Source organism: Siphateles boraxobius, unplaced genomic scaffold, assembly GCF_051911475.1.
Source record: "Siphateles boraxobius isolate OS27281-9 unplaced genomic scaffold, OSU_SipBor_1 11, whole genome shotgun sequence".
NCBI lineage: Eukaryota > Metazoa > Chordata > Actinopteri > Cypriniformes > Leuciscidae > Siphateles > Siphateles boraxobius.
In genome coordinates this window covers 19,146,574-19,163,659 of record NW_027508711.1, presented here as the reverse complement: position 1 = coordinate 19,163,659, position 17,086 = coordinate 19,146,574, and the positions used below count along the sequence as shown (strand labels likewise).

The window sequence follows — 17,086 nt, the reverse complement described above, 5'->3', positions numbered from 1 at the left end:
CTGTAACATTAAAGAGTGCCAAACCTGTATTTATTGTTTTCATTTTGTAATAAAATTGACAGAATTTTAAATCTAAAGCTTTGTAAAACAGAAATAACACATAAAAGCACAAAGCTTATCGCGATTTATTGGATGGGAGGCGCGATATGAAGCTTATTTCATTGATCAACTGAAAACGCCATAGACTGAAAGATCAATTCTTGGGGTTTAAGAATCAATATCAGTTCTTCAAAATGAGAATATATATATTTTTCCCCAGCCCTAATTTAACTATTTTGTCCCTGCACTAAACGTCCATTCCACTCCATATTTCATATGAGCGGTGAAGTGTTTTGAAGAGACACAATCACTTAATATGATGGACTGAATAAATCTGTTCAACATATAAAACAATCCTGTCTCTTCAGAAGACTTCAGAAGACGGCTTGATTCATGTGGATTATTTTTTACAATGTCTTTAATAAAAGTTTTGGTGTAATGGACTTTCAATACAAGGACAGATATCTCACATTAAAACGATCTTAATGTGTGTTTCAAAGATGATTGAATGTGTTATGGGTTGGGAACCACATGAGGGCGAGTAATTGATGTCACAATTTAGATTTGTGTGCTACCGATAATGTTAAGTTGTTTTGGCATCATATCCTTTATTTATTCTTTTAATGTCAAATTTAGTACTTCTGCCTTTCCTGCAGCTTTCTAACTCTAAAATGTGTTTTCCCAAAGGTTACGCATTCCTGTTGTTTCAAGATGAGAGCTCAGTTCAAGCCCTTATTGATGCCTGCATCGAGGAGGACGGAAAACTCTACCTGTGTGTTTCCAGCCCCACCATTAAAGACAAACCTGTAAGGATGATTTTCTTTTTGTCTTTAACAGCTGCACTTTATGATAATCAGGCGTTATACTGCCCTTATTTGTCCTTATAGAAGCTGATATTCTTTTCTCCGTGGATTTGAACTCAATGTATTGTTTTGTTACAGGTCCAGATTCGCCCGTGGAATTTGAATGACAGTGACTTTGTGATGGATGGATCCCAGCCTCTAGACCCCAGGAAGACCATATTCGTGGGTGGAGTGCCTCGTCCACTTCGTGCAGGTTTGAGGCTTTTTCTTCTTTCAGAAATAGTGTGCCGTTTCTGTGAGACATTAGATACATAATCATTTGTACGCTCTGTTTTATTTAATTCGTGCGAGGATGAACCAATCCAGCTCCCCTAGAATTGAATTCAGTGACTTTTTTTAGTGGCTCCCTCAACATTATTTACCTTTGAACATATGTTTTTGTTTTTTAACACGAGTTATACCTGTAAATATTGACCCAAAAAATTGGTATTAAAAAATGCACTTGTATATCAGAGGGTGGTGGGATCTCTTTAATGTACTTTATTAGGAAATCAGTAGTTATCAGGAAACTCTCCACCGCTGTAGAAATGCTTCATGACACAGCGGGAACATTATACAGGGAAAATTATTATTGAAATGAAAATTGATACAAATAATTATTGTTTAATATCATTCAAATTTGAAAAAAAAAAACTTTATAAATTTAACCTTTAATCCGTAAAAAAAATTGTGATTAAAGCTGCATTTTCAGCATCATTACTCCAGTCTTCAGGGTCACATGATCCTTCAGAAATCATTCTAATATTAGAAACATTTCTGATTATTATCAATATTGAGCTAACAGTTGTGCCACTTAATATTTTTGTGTAAAGCATAATATTTTTGCATGTTCAGAAGTACAGTTGTAGTGTAGCTTGGTAAATAGTATGTAGCTTGGCATTGGCTACACTTTTAAAGTCGCTTCCCCAAAACTGCTCAACTTCATGGAGTTGTCATTTTATTTGAGTAGGCTTGTTTTATTTCGAACGTTCACCATGGAGTGTGTTGTGTTTGTGACAGTGGAGCTGGCGATGATCATGGACCGGCTGTATGGTGGCGTGTGTTACGCAGGCATCGACACAGACCCAGAGCTGAAGTACCCGAAGGGAGCGGGGCGGGTGGCCTTCTCTAATCAGCAGAGCTACATCGCTGCTATCAGTGCTCGTTTTGTACAACTGCAGCATGGGGAAATTGATAAACGGGTCAGTGCTGACTTCCACAAAACACACACTTGCACACTCCCCTTTATTGACATGGCATTGATCCAGCGAGCCTCACAAACACTCAAACACTAAAACATTTCAACATGAACGGGTTTTAGTTGAAATTTAAATGCGTTCCTATTAGGGCTGGGCTTTGACACAAATTTAACGATTTTTATTCGCAAGTTTTCATTTAGATCAAGTACACTACATGGCAAAATTCATCAAGACAAAAAATATCTCTCAACTTATGCTGCAAACTATACTGGGAACGCCAGTTGGTACATCACTATAATATTACTGATTTGTATTTTTTAATAATAATAATGTTATGATAATACATTTTTAATGACATAATTGTTTCAGTCATTAAAACATGACAGATTTGTTAAAAAATACATTACATATTGAATAATAGGTCAAGTAAAAATACAACGAATATGCAATATAGTGCATATATTTATCAAAATACTTTCGTTTTTCTGAGGTAAATGTGACGTTACGTGACATTGTTTACAAGTTGTTCCATCAACGTATTTCCACGGTTGAAACGCTGAGTGATTACATGAGACATGATACATTTCAGCATCATTCATCAACTGAAAACATCATAGACTAGAAGATCGATTCCTGAGATTTAAGAATCGAAATCGATTCTTTAAAATGAGAATCGATTAAAATCTTGAAATCGATATTTTTAACCCAATAACCCCAGATTTTGAGACTGAAATGGTCAGGATATACTTAACGATGATACAATCCTATGAAACCTGAATAAAATGTCATATTTTAAGACACAAAAGATAAAATATATTTTGCATTTAAATGTAAAATTTTAAGGTTTAAGGTGCATTTAAAAAAAAAAATTCATGTCAGTGGTTTCCCCTAATCCTCATTACAATTGATCAGTTTTGCGTTTGTGGTCAATGTTATTTTAGTATCTTTGAGATACTATTATAGTGTTTTTTTCTTGTTTTTTTTCCCCCCAGTTTTTATTTTAATTTAGTTTTTGTAATTTTTACATGATTTCTATGTCTGTATAGATTTATTAATTTGTATTTTTGTTTTAATCATTTAAGTACATCAAGTTAAACTAAATGAAAATGAGAAGCTACCTGAAATGAAGTAAGCTTAATTTGTTTTCAATTTGTATTTCAATCAACAAAAAGGTTTTTTAATGGTCTTTGTTTTAATTTCAGTTGTTGGTATTTATACATTGTTGTACTGCCTTTTTTTTAAATTTTATTTACACACAACAAAATAACATCAAGTGAATAATAAAATTGCAGAACAGATTAAATGAGCAATACACATATAAGAATGCCAGCATATACATTAAAAAAAAAATAGGTTCAAATTGTAACAATACAATTTTTCCTGTAGTGACCGTTAATATTAAGAATAATGGGGATTACAAACTACTTGAATGGAAAATGTCCATAATTATCATGAAAATGTCACAATGCAAAAAAAAAAGCAAATATTTGAATAAAACAATACAAGCGTTTGATATGAATGGCACGCGTGTGTGTAACCGTGTGCTGATGTGTCTCGGTCCAGGTGGAAGTGAAGCCATACGTCTTGGATGACCAGCTGTGTGACGAGTGTCAGGGGACTCGCTGCGGAGGGAAGTTCGCTCCGTTCTTCTGCGCTAACGTGACCTGTCTCCAGTATTACTGTGAATACTGCTGGGCGGCCATCCACTCACGCGCCGGCCGCGAGTTTCACAAGCCCCTGGTGAAGGAAGGAGGAGACCGACCTCGCCACATCTCCTTCCGCTGGAACTGAAGCTGGTAAAGAGAGAGAGAGAGAGAGGAGTCGCAGAATCATCATCGAAATAAATGCACTTTTCTGTTGCTGGTTCCTTTTTAGTTTAACTTAAAAAAAAGAAAAAAGACATACAAAAAAATATATGATTTTAATTTGCCATTTAATATATTTAAAAAAATGGATGTGTATCCAAAAAAAAGATTCAGGAAGAAAAAGAAAATGTCTAATCCATCTCTCTATTTTTTTATAACTCCATTATATTTCATTTTCGAGTGCACAGAGATGTGAATATATTGAGTATTAGTATAATTTGTCAGTAAGTATCTGCATGACTTTTAGAATTGGCTTTTTGTTAACATTGCGATTGGAAGTATTACGTCCTATTTTAATTTAACGGAAAAGGCAAAGGAGCAGGTGCGAAAAGACGAGTGCACTTGTTCCTTCGGTAGCCAGAGTGCAGATGTGTGGTCTAAGATCTGAGTTGTTAACCAAAGCTTGGGATTTGAAAACAGAAGAAGCGAATTCTCTCAACGCTCTGTTTCTTTTTTTTTATCTTTAAGACCATGCTAATCTTTAATGTTTCCTGATGACAACAACAACTGATTCCACAACAGCTGTCTGGATTTGATCTCCATTGTGACATGCAAGAAAACTAATACCTCAAGCTTAGCTGCTAGTTTAAGTCGAATATATATAGAGAAAAGAAGAAAAAAATCAAAGCTGGTCTCACCCTTTCCCCCGCAGGACCACAGAAAAGGAAATGACATCAGCAAACGGCACATTGAGAAAATCTGCTCTGTCACTTCCTGATTTGAATTGGAGATTCAGCAATCCTAGTGGGGAATGTATGTTGTTAAAGTTGCAGTAGTCTGCCTGCAAGCTGGTTCCAATGCAAGGAACTTGATTTCGTTGCCGTCGTTCTCTCAGGCTTTCAGCGGCAAGCCTTTCGTTTTCATTCTTTAACTCGCAATATGTGTCTCGTAAGCCTTTCCCCAGCCCCCAGAAGCCCTGAGAAGAGCAGAACAGCAGTGAACGCTACGTAGAAGACCGATCCGCTCAGCCTGAGTGTAAAGCATAACTGAAGGTAGTCCATGCACCTCTCCATCCTCTCCCAACGCTCACCTAATACACAAGAGCTTTTACTTTCCGACATTAGGGAACCAAAGATGGCTGTGTGGTAGCTAGCGAAAACCATGGACGTTTCCTTTCTTTCTCCCTGCAGATTTGATTATTTTTTGGCCCCCGACCCCCAACTCAGTCATCGTCCCATTCAGTATAAAGACCAGATGGGCTCCAGCAAACCAAAGATTGGCCTTGAAATCGATCAGCATGCAGTTTAAGTCCTAGTAACACTAGTGAGAACCACCCGCTTTCCCAAAGGTCCAACGAGGAGACGCACGAGATATTCAAATTGATGGAAACCGTAACGCGCATAAGTCAGGGAGTTAGTGATACACTAGTGATAAACGGATCCTCGCGTCGGCGTGATGATGGCGTCCCGACAGACCCGCTCAGCACCGTCACTCGAGCTGCTGGCTGCGGCGCTCCAACATTTTCGAAGTTAAACACTTTTTGAAGAACTTGCTGTTAATAAGATGGCTACACAAAAAAAAAAAAGATGATTATTTTATACATGGCCTGCTGATTTTTTGGTACAGTGTTTTCTAGCTAAATTATTTTGTCATGCACATATAAACATTTATTATGCACTACTTTTCTAAATACTTTTTTTTCAACAGTCATTTTAGGCACATTTTTCACAAATGGAAAAAAAAACTCCTTTTTGCAATACCTCAATTTTTCACATTGTGAAAGGTAGCTTTTGTACTTTTGTTACTGAGAGATGTGCATATATGGAAATTTTCATTTTAAGAGTTAAAAAAAAAAGAGGTTGAGTGAAATTTAATATATATTATTTTCAATTATGCTTTTTATACATTTCAGTGCTGAGGAATCTTTACAACTAAAGCACGCACTTGTGTTGACGCGACAAATCTGCAGAGGAGAGTTCAAAAGTGCATTGCTTAAGGTCTTGGCTCTTGTACACTAGATTTAAATGGCAACCCTAGACTTGGGAAATTTTGAGCTGACAGCAGCATGGTAAGAAGAACACGTTGTCGTTCATGTTCATATCGCGCAAAAATGGCTAAAAGATGACCTCGTCTCCATAGCTGGAATATAAACTATAATAATATTAGGAGAATGCTAATCTGGTTCCTCGTATCACACGAATGGATGTTTGATGTCTAGGTATTTTAACAGTTGAAAATATATATTCTTGAACTGCCAACTAGTTCCTATTGTAATCCTTAGCATGCATGACGAGAAGAAGAAAAAAAAACGTAGCTATTGAAATTAATTGTTGTGGTTGTGCACCGGATGTTCTAAAGCTTTCGTTTAAGGCCACCCCACACCCCTGCACCCTTCTTCCCACGATATAATCCAGTCTCGGTAGGACACACACACACACACACACACACAGAACTCTAAAACGATGAATTCGCAGTGCAGGACGAAAGCATCTTCTATTAGTACGCTGGTGAAAAGACTTGAGAAAACTTCATCCCCACTGTCTGTTTGAAGTAACGCAAAACCCGTTTGGAGGAAGGGGAACTTAAGACTTGAATGTGGTAAATGTTGCAAGTTAACTTGGAGTTGTTATGTGCAATACTTTTTTTGAACTTTTTCCAGATAAAGACTCTTTGCAATGTAATTCTTTAATGCCATTTTTAATTGCCGACATTTAAAGAAGATGTTAATATGTTTTTCACAGTCATTTTCTACTGTTATTGTAATCCTTTTCATGCTGGTGTTTGTAAAAAAGAAAAGAAATCAAACTATTTGTACTAATATAAATAATTGAAGTTATTTTTAAAACATTAAAGGTTTTGTGCTCATTTGCTTATTTTATTTCAAGCTACTGTGATTGATTGCATTGTAATTATTAGGTCAACAATGTATTTAGCTGTTTATTGGTATATTTTTAATTGGAATGTATAATTAATTTTTATAATTTTGATCAGATTTTTGTTATATTTTTGAGGTGAAGCTTTTAATATGTTAAAGTGTCTAGTTTTTACTAATTGCTATATTGTGCTCCACAATATATGGTTCACATTTTCTGAAGGAAAATAAATATTTAAATATCTGTCTGTTAACGATGTTACTTAATGGCAAAATTTCAATAGTTTTTAACTGTGTATGGGAAGGTTGTTGTATTTATTAATAGCATTTTTTTTTTACCTAAGATATCACCTTAATTTTTATTGTCATTTCACTTTATAAGTTCCTATTTTTGTATTTTTCTTTCTAATTAAGTTATGTTATACAAAATGTCCATATTCTAGGAGTTGGTCTGTAAGTGCTAGTGAAACAAAAAGAAAAATCTAATGTTATTTAATTGTTTGCAGCCAACTATTTATAACAATATGCATAATTTTTAAATATTTGTAATGTGAAATGTTGAATGAATAAAACTTAACTGTGACAAGACATGGACTTCATTTGCTTTTCTTGCCTGAAATAGTCAAGTCTCCTCCTCTAGATATTCTCTCCATTTTCATCGATTGGTCTCTAGACTCGTGTGCGGCCGTTACCGGAAGCTAGTGATTATGCTTTAGAAAGTATTTTTTTCTTGCAAAAATGCATGGCTTTGCTTCAGAAGGCATTTATTAACCGTATGGATGGAGTCATATGGATTAATTTTATGATGCGCTTTTTTGGGCTTTTGTACCGTTCACTCCCGTTACAAAGCTTGGAAGAGCCAGGATATGTTTTAATAATTGATTGTGTTTGGCTGAATGAACATTTACATCTAGGGTGGCTTGAGGGCAAGTCAATTTATGGGATTATTTTCATTTTGGGGCGAATTAACCCTTTAAAGGAGCAGTTCCTTAAAAAAAAATGTGCACATAGTCTTATTAACATTAAGTGAACCTCAAGGAACATATTAAAAGAATTCATAAAAATCTTATAAATGTATATTTATTTAGAAATCTGGGTGTAGTTCTAAGAGCATCAGTAAACTATTTCTTTTGTTCTATTATTAGATTGTATGTTGTAATTCGTCAGGTTCTCAGTGGCACCATCTGCTGTCTCTGAATGCTGCGGTTCTTTGTCTCCTGAACTTATAAGCTTTCTATTAGTCATTTTCTTGAGTCCATTTTCATATTTACATAAAACATATTTGACACTCATGTAGATTTGTCATTGTGCGTGTCTAATGTCTATGAAGACGTAAGACATGCAAAATGGCAAATCTAAATGAGTGATTGTGTCATTGTGAGATAAATGATTGTCAATTCTACAATATTCTCTAAACATGCAGTGTCTTCTAGATGAGCCAAATAAATTATTTAACATTGTCAAAATAAAGACAAATCAAAAGCAAATGTCAAGCAGGAGGACACATTTACCAACTCTAGATAGCACAAGAAGTTTCTGTTCTCAAAATCTGTTATTATTAACCATTATTTTAATTCTCAGCTTTTTTTACCTCAATACTCCACTGGAGATCGAGCATCTCAACACTTGAGATGAATGTCATTCTACCAGTGACGTCTTCATCTGTTTCACGCATGTTGTGCTGTCTCGCTGAGGTAATGAATATTCTGTTCTAACAAAACAGTGAACATGCCTCACTTGTTCCCTAATATCTTTCCAGCGACAGGATCAGTAGAATAATAAAAAGGGTGATATGAGATCACCCTCGTCTCTGCAACAAAGGTTAAGTACTGAGTGTAGTCGGGTCACAGTGGAATGATCTGTTCCCCATGAGACTGTGGGACAGGAACCGTGCTTCAGTGGCGAGAGCTTTAAGTCACATGATAAACATGATAATCCGCTGAAGCTGTGCATCTGCGCCACACCCTTTTGCAGGAGTTTCACTATGAATAAGGATGCTTTTTTCTTTGGAGTCCCTTGTGAAAAAGTAGTACACACTAAAAAGAGAATTTTAGTTAAACATTTATGCACCTCTGAGAGGTGGCTCTAGTTCTTCTGGTACACCAGAAAAGGGCTACTTCTGCATATAGCCAACGTGACCGGAGGATTATAGTGAGGGCTTCCCCACCCGGTAACCAATCCGTGTGGGCCCCCTCACTCATCACGCATCGCAAACATGTTGAGACTCTGTTTGTGGGTGGTTATATTCTCTTATGAGAACATGACCACGTCAGCACGTTGTTCGTCTTGTCTTTTTCATTAAGGTTAAGCGATCTGTGTGCCATCGAGTTGACGGCCACATTCACTGTCTCGCATGCCTGGCAGCTTCTGGATGGGATGCTGGTCATTTTCATGATTGACCCTAGCATTACATTTGGGGCTCCAGGGGAGGATTAGACGTCGATCGCTGCATCAGAGAGAGGGTTGTTAAGCTCTGGAAATGAAGATGATGCTGAGCTCCCACTATAATGGTGTGTATGCTCATACTGAATCAGATTCAGACTTGACAGCCATACTTTCCCGGGTTACACTGGGGGCTCGGTGCAACGCGTAAATGCCTTGCCCCGCACACATGCCTTCCCGGATGTGTGTGAAAAACTTTTTGCGGTATGGAAGCATTTTGGTGCCAATATGTCAGGCCAAACGTGCCAAAAGCTGCAACAAGTTTTTCCTCTCTCACTACCCTCAATGATGGGTGCTAATGCAGACCGCCTCTTCCCTGCATGTGACAGCCACCTTGCAAAAAAAATATATATAAAAAAAAGTTGTGGAAGGCCAAAATAGTCATAATGCATGAGGGTAGTTCTGAGTCAGGGTTGAGCTGTGCCTGGTGACTGACCGTGTTTAAAGTCACAGCGCTGGCCCTCGGCCAGATGATGTCTACCCTAGTGTTCCAGAAGTGCCCCCTGGCTAAACCTTGGAGAGGTGTGAGACATCGCCAAAGTTCGCTTTCTCGATGCTCCCATCTCACCAGGTGGCCTTTCGGCTACACAGTTGTAGACTGATCCCAGCGGTTCTCCGCAGTTCAAAAACAGGGTGAAGTAAACCAAAAACTTGCCACAATGTGCTCCCTGAGTCACTGGTGGGCTGCCCCTCAGTCTGTTTGTCGCCAAGGGTGTCAGTTCCCTGCGAAAAAAAAAAAAAAAAAAACCTCTGCCACAGCCAGCTCTACTGTGACGATGAGCTTTCGCAGGAAGACGGCACCACCTGTCTCAGCAGCCTTGAGACGTCTGACCCAGAGTCAGCTGCTCTTCAGGTGGAGAACTTTTGTTGAATCATTCTGTTGCGCCACTGGCGTCTCAGCCAGCGGTACCAAATTCTCAGCAAACTAGCTTCTCTATCTCTCTGTTCCAAGAGCGAGGTTGGCGGTGTGCAACGCTATGCCTTGCCACCCTCTGCCCCCTCTTGCTTCGCCAGCGGTATTGTGAGAAACCGTGTGCGTCTGCGGCTCATTATGGATTGCTCGTCAACTGAGTCTTCCTCGGTCAGAAGGAATAGGCACTATTCCAGGACTATAAATTAACGCCATAAATGAACTTGTATAAATTCCATAAATCTCCAAATGGTGAAAAGTGCCAAAACAGGCGAACTTTACATTAAATATAATATTTGCGGTTATTTGCAAGGCAATAACTAAAGTATATACAGTAGATGGCTACTCTATGAGCGCATGTGGAGCGCCGTAGCGGCAACAGCAGTATAGCAGTAGTGAATAACATGAGTATAACAACTTCGCCATCTGGGCTAATAACTCTGCAACTCTGCACTGTGAATACTGCTCTCATGGCACTGGACCACACCAAAAGTGAAAACGCCCAGCGCAATCACGAGCGATCAGAACTACAAACGAACACATGCATTATGGGAAACATAGTCTATGTCAGGGCACAGACTTTTAACAAGTAGCCTGATGTACTCGAGGCCGTGGCTATGCCGTCTCACTCATCCCCTGCTGATTGGTGGAGTCAGGTAAGTGTTGCACTGCACACTCAGTCCCCACTTCAGGCCGCTATGCTGTCCGAGTCGGGTCCCTGCATTCCGCCGCGCTGCCCCACCTCGGGTACGTCTGTCGTGCCATTGGTCCCGTTTGTACAGTGTCTGGGAGCCTGGCTAGCGCTTCCCAGCCTGTCTCGCTGGCTCAGGCCATTGCTCCCATGTGTGAGCGTGGTGTTCGTATCCTCAACTACCTCGATGACTAGCTTATCTCTGGCCCAGTTGAGAGAGCAGTTGTGCGAACACAGGAACATGGTGCTCAGTCACCTCAGCCACCCAGGGCTTCGGGGTCAACTGGGAAAAGAGCAAACTCACCCCGGGCAGAGGATCTCTTTTCTCGGTATGGAGTTGGACTCGATCACTTGGGCCCTCACTGAGGGCCGTGTCAAGTCAGTACTGTCGCTCTGTCGCCAAACTCTCAGCATGTGGTCGGATCCTTCGTTCCTGTGGGCAGGTGTTCCCTAGAACAAGTGTCCAGGCACTCTGTGGTCTCCACGGATGCCTCTGCCACCGGCTGGGGGGCCACGTACAACGGGCATGTAGCTTCAGGGGCCTCAACTGCATTGGCACAGCAGCTGCCTCAAGTTGTTAGAAGTACATCTTGTGCTGGGCCGCTACAAACGCCGCTACTAGGCAAGCATGTACTGGTCCGTACGGACAGCACTGCGACCATTGCGTAAATCAACCGCCAGGGTGGTCTACGCTTCCGTCGCATGTCACAACTTGCCCGCCATCTCCTCCTTTGGAGTCAGAAGCATCTGAGGTCGTGCCATTTTTATTCCGGGCCTGCTTAACCGTGCAGCCGACGAGCTCTCACGGTAGGGGTGCTACTGGGAAAATGGCGACTCCATCCCCAGGTGGTCCAGCTGATTTGCAGGCGCTTCTGGACTCCACTGGTAGATTTGTTTGCCACCCCGGACATGTCTTACTGCCAGTTGTTCCATTAGACTGACCGAGAGGACCCTCGGCATGGATGCATGGAGAACCCCTGAACTTGCTCAATCAGAGCTGTGCTTTCCTTCCTGCAAGATGGGTTGGAGCGAAGGTTGTCTCCCTCCACCCTTAAAGTGTATGTTGCCACTATCGCCGCACATCACGATGCAGTTGAAGGTAAGTCGTTGGGAAAGCACGACCTGATCATGGCGAGGAGACTAAATTCGCCTAAAAATGTCTCTTCAGAGACAACGCCTTTGCAATCAGCTGAGTTAAAAATTCTGTCTTGTAAAACAGTTCCCCTGGTTGCATTGGCCTCCATCAAGAGGGTAGGGGACCTGCATGCATTTTCGGTCTACGAATCGTTCCTAGAATTTAGCCCGGCTAACTCACGTGATCCTGAGACCCAGGCCTGGATATGTGCCCAAGGTTCCTACCACTCCCTTCAGGGACCAGGTGGTGAACTTCCAAGTGCTGCCTTCAGAGGAGGCAGACCCAGCCCTGGCTTTTCTCTCCCCCGTCCACGCTCTGTGCCTGAATGTGGACAGAACGCAAAGCCTCAGGACCTCGGATCAGCTCTTCTTCTGTTACGGAGGCCAGCAGAAGGGAAAGGCTGTCTCCAACAGAGGATGGCCCACTGGATAGTGGATGCCATCGCCTTGGCTTACGAAGCCCAAGGCGTGCCTTGCCCGCCCGGGTTGAGAGCCCACTCCACTAGGAGTGTCGCTTCTTCTTGGGCACTGGCACACGGCGCCTCGCTGACCGATAACTGTAGAGCTGCAGGCTGGCTGCAGGCTGTAACGTCCCGTCGCCACGGTTGCTGACCATTCTTGTACGGCCGAACACGTCTCGGCTCCTCAGCGTAAAACAATATGCGACGCACCTGCTGCTCGTTATATTCTCGCACTCCAAGCAGAGCAGCTGATGCAATTATCGCATGCCAATGTGCATTTGCTCACTTTAATACTCTCAAAGTAGATTGGTCTCTCAAGGCGATGCCAATTACGTCGTCACGTCGACGTTACGTCTCCCGCTCCCTCCCTCACGTTTTTGGACACTTAATTCATGGTTTTTGCAACTAAATTACAATGTATTGTAGTTTATATTTATATTAAATGAAATTATTTGAACCTAAGAGTGCTTTTTTCAACCCACTTACTGTAAGTAGGACTTAAGTGTATCTTTATGTGTAATTCCATAATTATTTCTATTTGTCTTTGAAAGTGTGCAAAATGTACTGACAAGAGTTTAAACTAAAAGGGTAAACAAAAATTGACAAATGTCATTTCTTTTGAAACTTGTACGTGTGGTATTTATATTAAATATTTGTAATTACACATTTGTATAGTTTGTGAAGTTGCAAAATATATGAACTTATTTACATAATATATATATATATATATTATATAATATATTAACTCATTTAAATATAATATCAGAACATTTAGAATGAAATATAGGCTACTTTATGTGTGCTGGACTGTTAGTCAACACAGCAAAATTAGTGTACTTCTTTAAAGCAGGACAACACATTATTTAAAGTCCCCCTGTGGTGAAAATCAAGCTTTTAATGTTGTTTATATGTCAATATGTGGTGTTTCTAATGATGTGCTTTAAGATAAACCATGTGCAAATTCATAAGTCAACACCATTGCTGAGTATTTTCTCCTTAAAACTGTAGTGAATAAAAGACAGTGTCAAAAACACGGTTTGAAATCGCTGGTGTTTCTGACGTCACAAACTACCTTGTAACCAATCAGATCAACGTGCCGGTGGGCTTTAGCATATCATTAACAGCAAACTAGTAGTGGAGTCTCAAGAGAAGCCAGGTCATCCCGGTATATTTTTCTCCTGATATAAAAAAATCGTGTAGATTTAGCAATAAAGCGGGTGTGGGATGTTTATTACGATGTTATGATGATCTATATGACTTTCTCCACCGACATTGTGTTGTTCAAAGCGTTTCTGATGATTGAGAAGGCAGCTGTCTGACTCTGAGATGTGAAGGGGTAAATGGTTTGTGTAACATTAGCAACATGTTATTAGCGGTTTGATACCAGTCAAGTAAAAGACTAATCATATTATTTACCGTTATGTGTCCGACGTTGTCATCGTGCAGCCTTTACCTCAGTAAATTGGCCGGTGCATCTGTGAGCTGGTTTGAGTCAGTGGAGGCGGGGCTCATTTGCATATTCATTGAACGCATATACTAAATGACGCAAGGGTGTAGAGTAACATTCAAGCTATTTTAAGGCATGAAGATTTTTTTTTCACAGAAAAAACCTTTTAAATATGTAATTTTGGAGATCAAAGATGAGATTTAAGGGATATAATTATTGACAACAGGGGGACTTTAAACATGATTTAAAGTGTTCCATAATTTACAAATTTTTATTTTAAATTATTACAAAGTGATTTTCTTTTTTTTTTACCTAAGTGTGTTAGGTAACATTGTCATGAAAGTGTACTCTTAAGTAGGCTACACGCATGAGGGGTCTTTTATTTCATTAAAATTTCATTCCTTACAAAGTGGACTGTGATTCATTCAGCTGTAATATTTAACAAAGGAATATGTATGAATGTTGGTGTTGCACCCCATCCACCTTCAAGCATTTTTAAAAATGGGTGATTCCAGTGCCATGCATGAACAAAAGTATCATCATTAGTTCAAAGGCAGATATAATAAATATATAATGCCCTCTCGTGGCTACAGATGAAATTGACATGGTATATAATTAAAGGGATAGTTCACCCAAAAATTAAAATTCTGTCAGTATTTACTCACCCTCATGTTGTTCAACCCCGTAAGACCTTTGTTCATCTTCAGAACATGAATTAAGATATTTTTGATGAAATCTGAGAGCTGGATCACTCCTCCATAGGCTTCTGAGGTATTGAAACTTGCCAGCCCCGAAAAGTTACTACTAGTAACCCCAACTCAGTTCACTAGTATAATAGCGTAAGCTTCTGTTGTTGTACGTCACACGCATCACACACATGACCAGCGTCGGCCAATAGTGAGCCTACGTGTGACGTAGCACTACGGAATCATACTATGTTAACTGACTCGAGGCCCACAGAGAAGGAAACGAATAGTTGACATAAAGTCATTATTTTTGTTTGTTTTTGCGCACAAAAAGTACTCTCGTCGCTTGATAAACTTAAGATTGAGCCACTGTAGTCACTTGAACTATTTTAACGATGTCTTTAATAACTTTTCGGGGCTGGCAAGTGTCAATCCCTTAGAAGCCTGTGGAGGAGTGATCCAGCTCTCAGATTTCATCAAAAATATCTTAATTCATGTTCTGAAGATGAACGAAGGTCTTACGGGGTTGGAACAACATGAGGAAGAGTAATTACTGACAGAATTTGAATTTTTGGGTGGACTATCCCTTTAAATTGAGGAGGCTACAAACAAACCTGCAGACAGTGCTGGGCAGTAAAGATTACATTTAATCTGGATTACATAATCCGATTACAAAAATTAATACTTGTAATTAGATTATATTACATTTTAACATACTCTTTATCAGACTATACTTTTTGATTGATTACATGATATTATTCACACAATGGCAATAATGTATTGATTCTCTCTCATTTTTTTTTCATCTTTTTCATTTTTCCTTTCTAAAAACGTCTACTGTTTATTGGAATTGCACACACAGACCCGCCGCATGTCATGAGCCGATCACTGAAAACTGAGACACACAGCATTTGACCACTGGATTTACACACATCATTTCACTTTTAAGAAGAGGTTTTTCCCCCAACAATTCAACACACAACTACTGACGAACACATTATTAATTATCTTTCATAATTTTGATAATTAAGTCATTTTACCATGTGTTTGGAAATATGTCTTTGGAAGGCTTTTATCTTTCAAATGCACAAATTCTCATTATTTCTTGTTTTAATGAAATGCAGTGATTTGCAAACTTTTTTTTTTGTCGATCCTAAACTTTTTGATCTGATATATTTACTTGAAGTATACGCTCTGAGATGTTAAGATTATTAAATAATGAATAATTAAGTCAATAATCTAACAATACATTTGCATGTTCACAGTTCTCTGGAGTTGGGAAATGGTCACATGACCTGCAGTTAAACAAAAAAAAAATGATCCTTTATAGTAAGGGTTCCATTTTGATTGTTTTTATATTAAAATTATTTTAATTTAACATTTTTATGATTTGATTAATTAGCTCTGTAAAACTCTGACTTAATGTTTAATGCCCTTCATGTTGCTGATAAAGAATGAAATATATTTTCTTTCTCTTTGTATTTTTATATCAATACGGTACAAGATTATAAATCAATGTGATAAACGAGTTAGGTCAAAAGTAATCTAAAAGTAGTCAGATTATATTTAGTAATGGATTACGTTACTAACTACAGTTATTGTCATGTAATCTGGAGTCAGCACTGTCTGGAGAAAGCGATCCGACAGCATAATCTTAAAAAGGCAGTTGCTTCTTTTGGCCTTCTGAGCCGAGAAGTGCTGGGATTTTAATAAGAGCTGATCATGAAAGAAATTAAACACAAATAATATAAAAGAAAATTCGGTAACACTTTATTTTACAGTGTTCTTGTTACATATGTTACATGTAATTACCATAGTAATAACAGTAAATGATGCAAAATTACATGCAATTATCCCTCAACCAAATCCTAATCCTACCCTAACCCTATAGTAAGTACATGTATACTAATTAATATTACACTGTACTTAAATATATAATTACACTGTAACAATGACACCTTAAAATAAAGTGTAACCGAAAATTCTTTGTTCACTCCACTGTTTATAATGTTATGCTTATAACTCGAGTTTAAATTAGTTTAAATTGGTGAGCTTTCACAACACATAGGAGACAATGGGGCAAAAGGCTCCTCTAAACCACTAGATGGCACAAAAACTCGCAGCAACGTGGAAATTTGTCTGATCCTTGGCGTGATGCCGGACAGCCGCTAATTTTATCTAATATTTGATGCTTTTTAAAATGTTGTAGGTTTAAGTAGTAAATGAGAATCGCTAAAATTATTGAATATAGTTTGAAGTCAAGTTTTTTAAGAGTATGCAAAAGTATAGAATTTGGGGTAAAAGGCACCCCTGCTATAGGGGCGAAAGACACAATAATTAACATGATAATAAACTGATAATAAACTGGCTGACTTTTCCGTTTTTGACATGACATGGTAAAAAGTTGGGTGTCCACAGATAATTATATCTACAATGAAACCATCATATTTAAAAATATGATATTAATAATATCATACAATACAATATAATTTATTGCTGTAAATCTATATTAAATTATTGTGGGATCTCCTTCAATGCTTTCAGAATCTTTTTTAAAT

The 17,086-nt window shown here is 38.7% G+C and overlaps 1 protein-coding gene across 2 annotated transcripts in view; it reads left to right on the top strand.

Moving 5' to 3' along the window:
• cpeb4b (cytoplasmic polyadenylation element binding protein 4b) overlaps positions 1-7,346 on the top strand; it is a 38,988-nt gene extending 31,642 nt beyond the window's left edge. For both annotated transcript variants that reach the window (XM_077197424.1, XM_077197423.1), the window contains 4 exons: positions 727-845; positions 981-1,095; positions 1,902-2,083; positions 3,644-7,346. In XM_077197424.1, coding sequence (XP_077053539.1) covers positions 727-845; positions 981-1,095; positions 1,902-2,083; positions 3,644-3,871 — 644 coding nt within the window. In that variant the 3' untranslated portion in view covers positions 3,872-7,346. The remainder of the gene's footprint in view (positions 1-726; positions 846-980; positions 1,096-1,901; positions 2,084-3,643) is intronic.
• Positions 7,347-17,086: the final 9,740 nt, after the last annotated feature.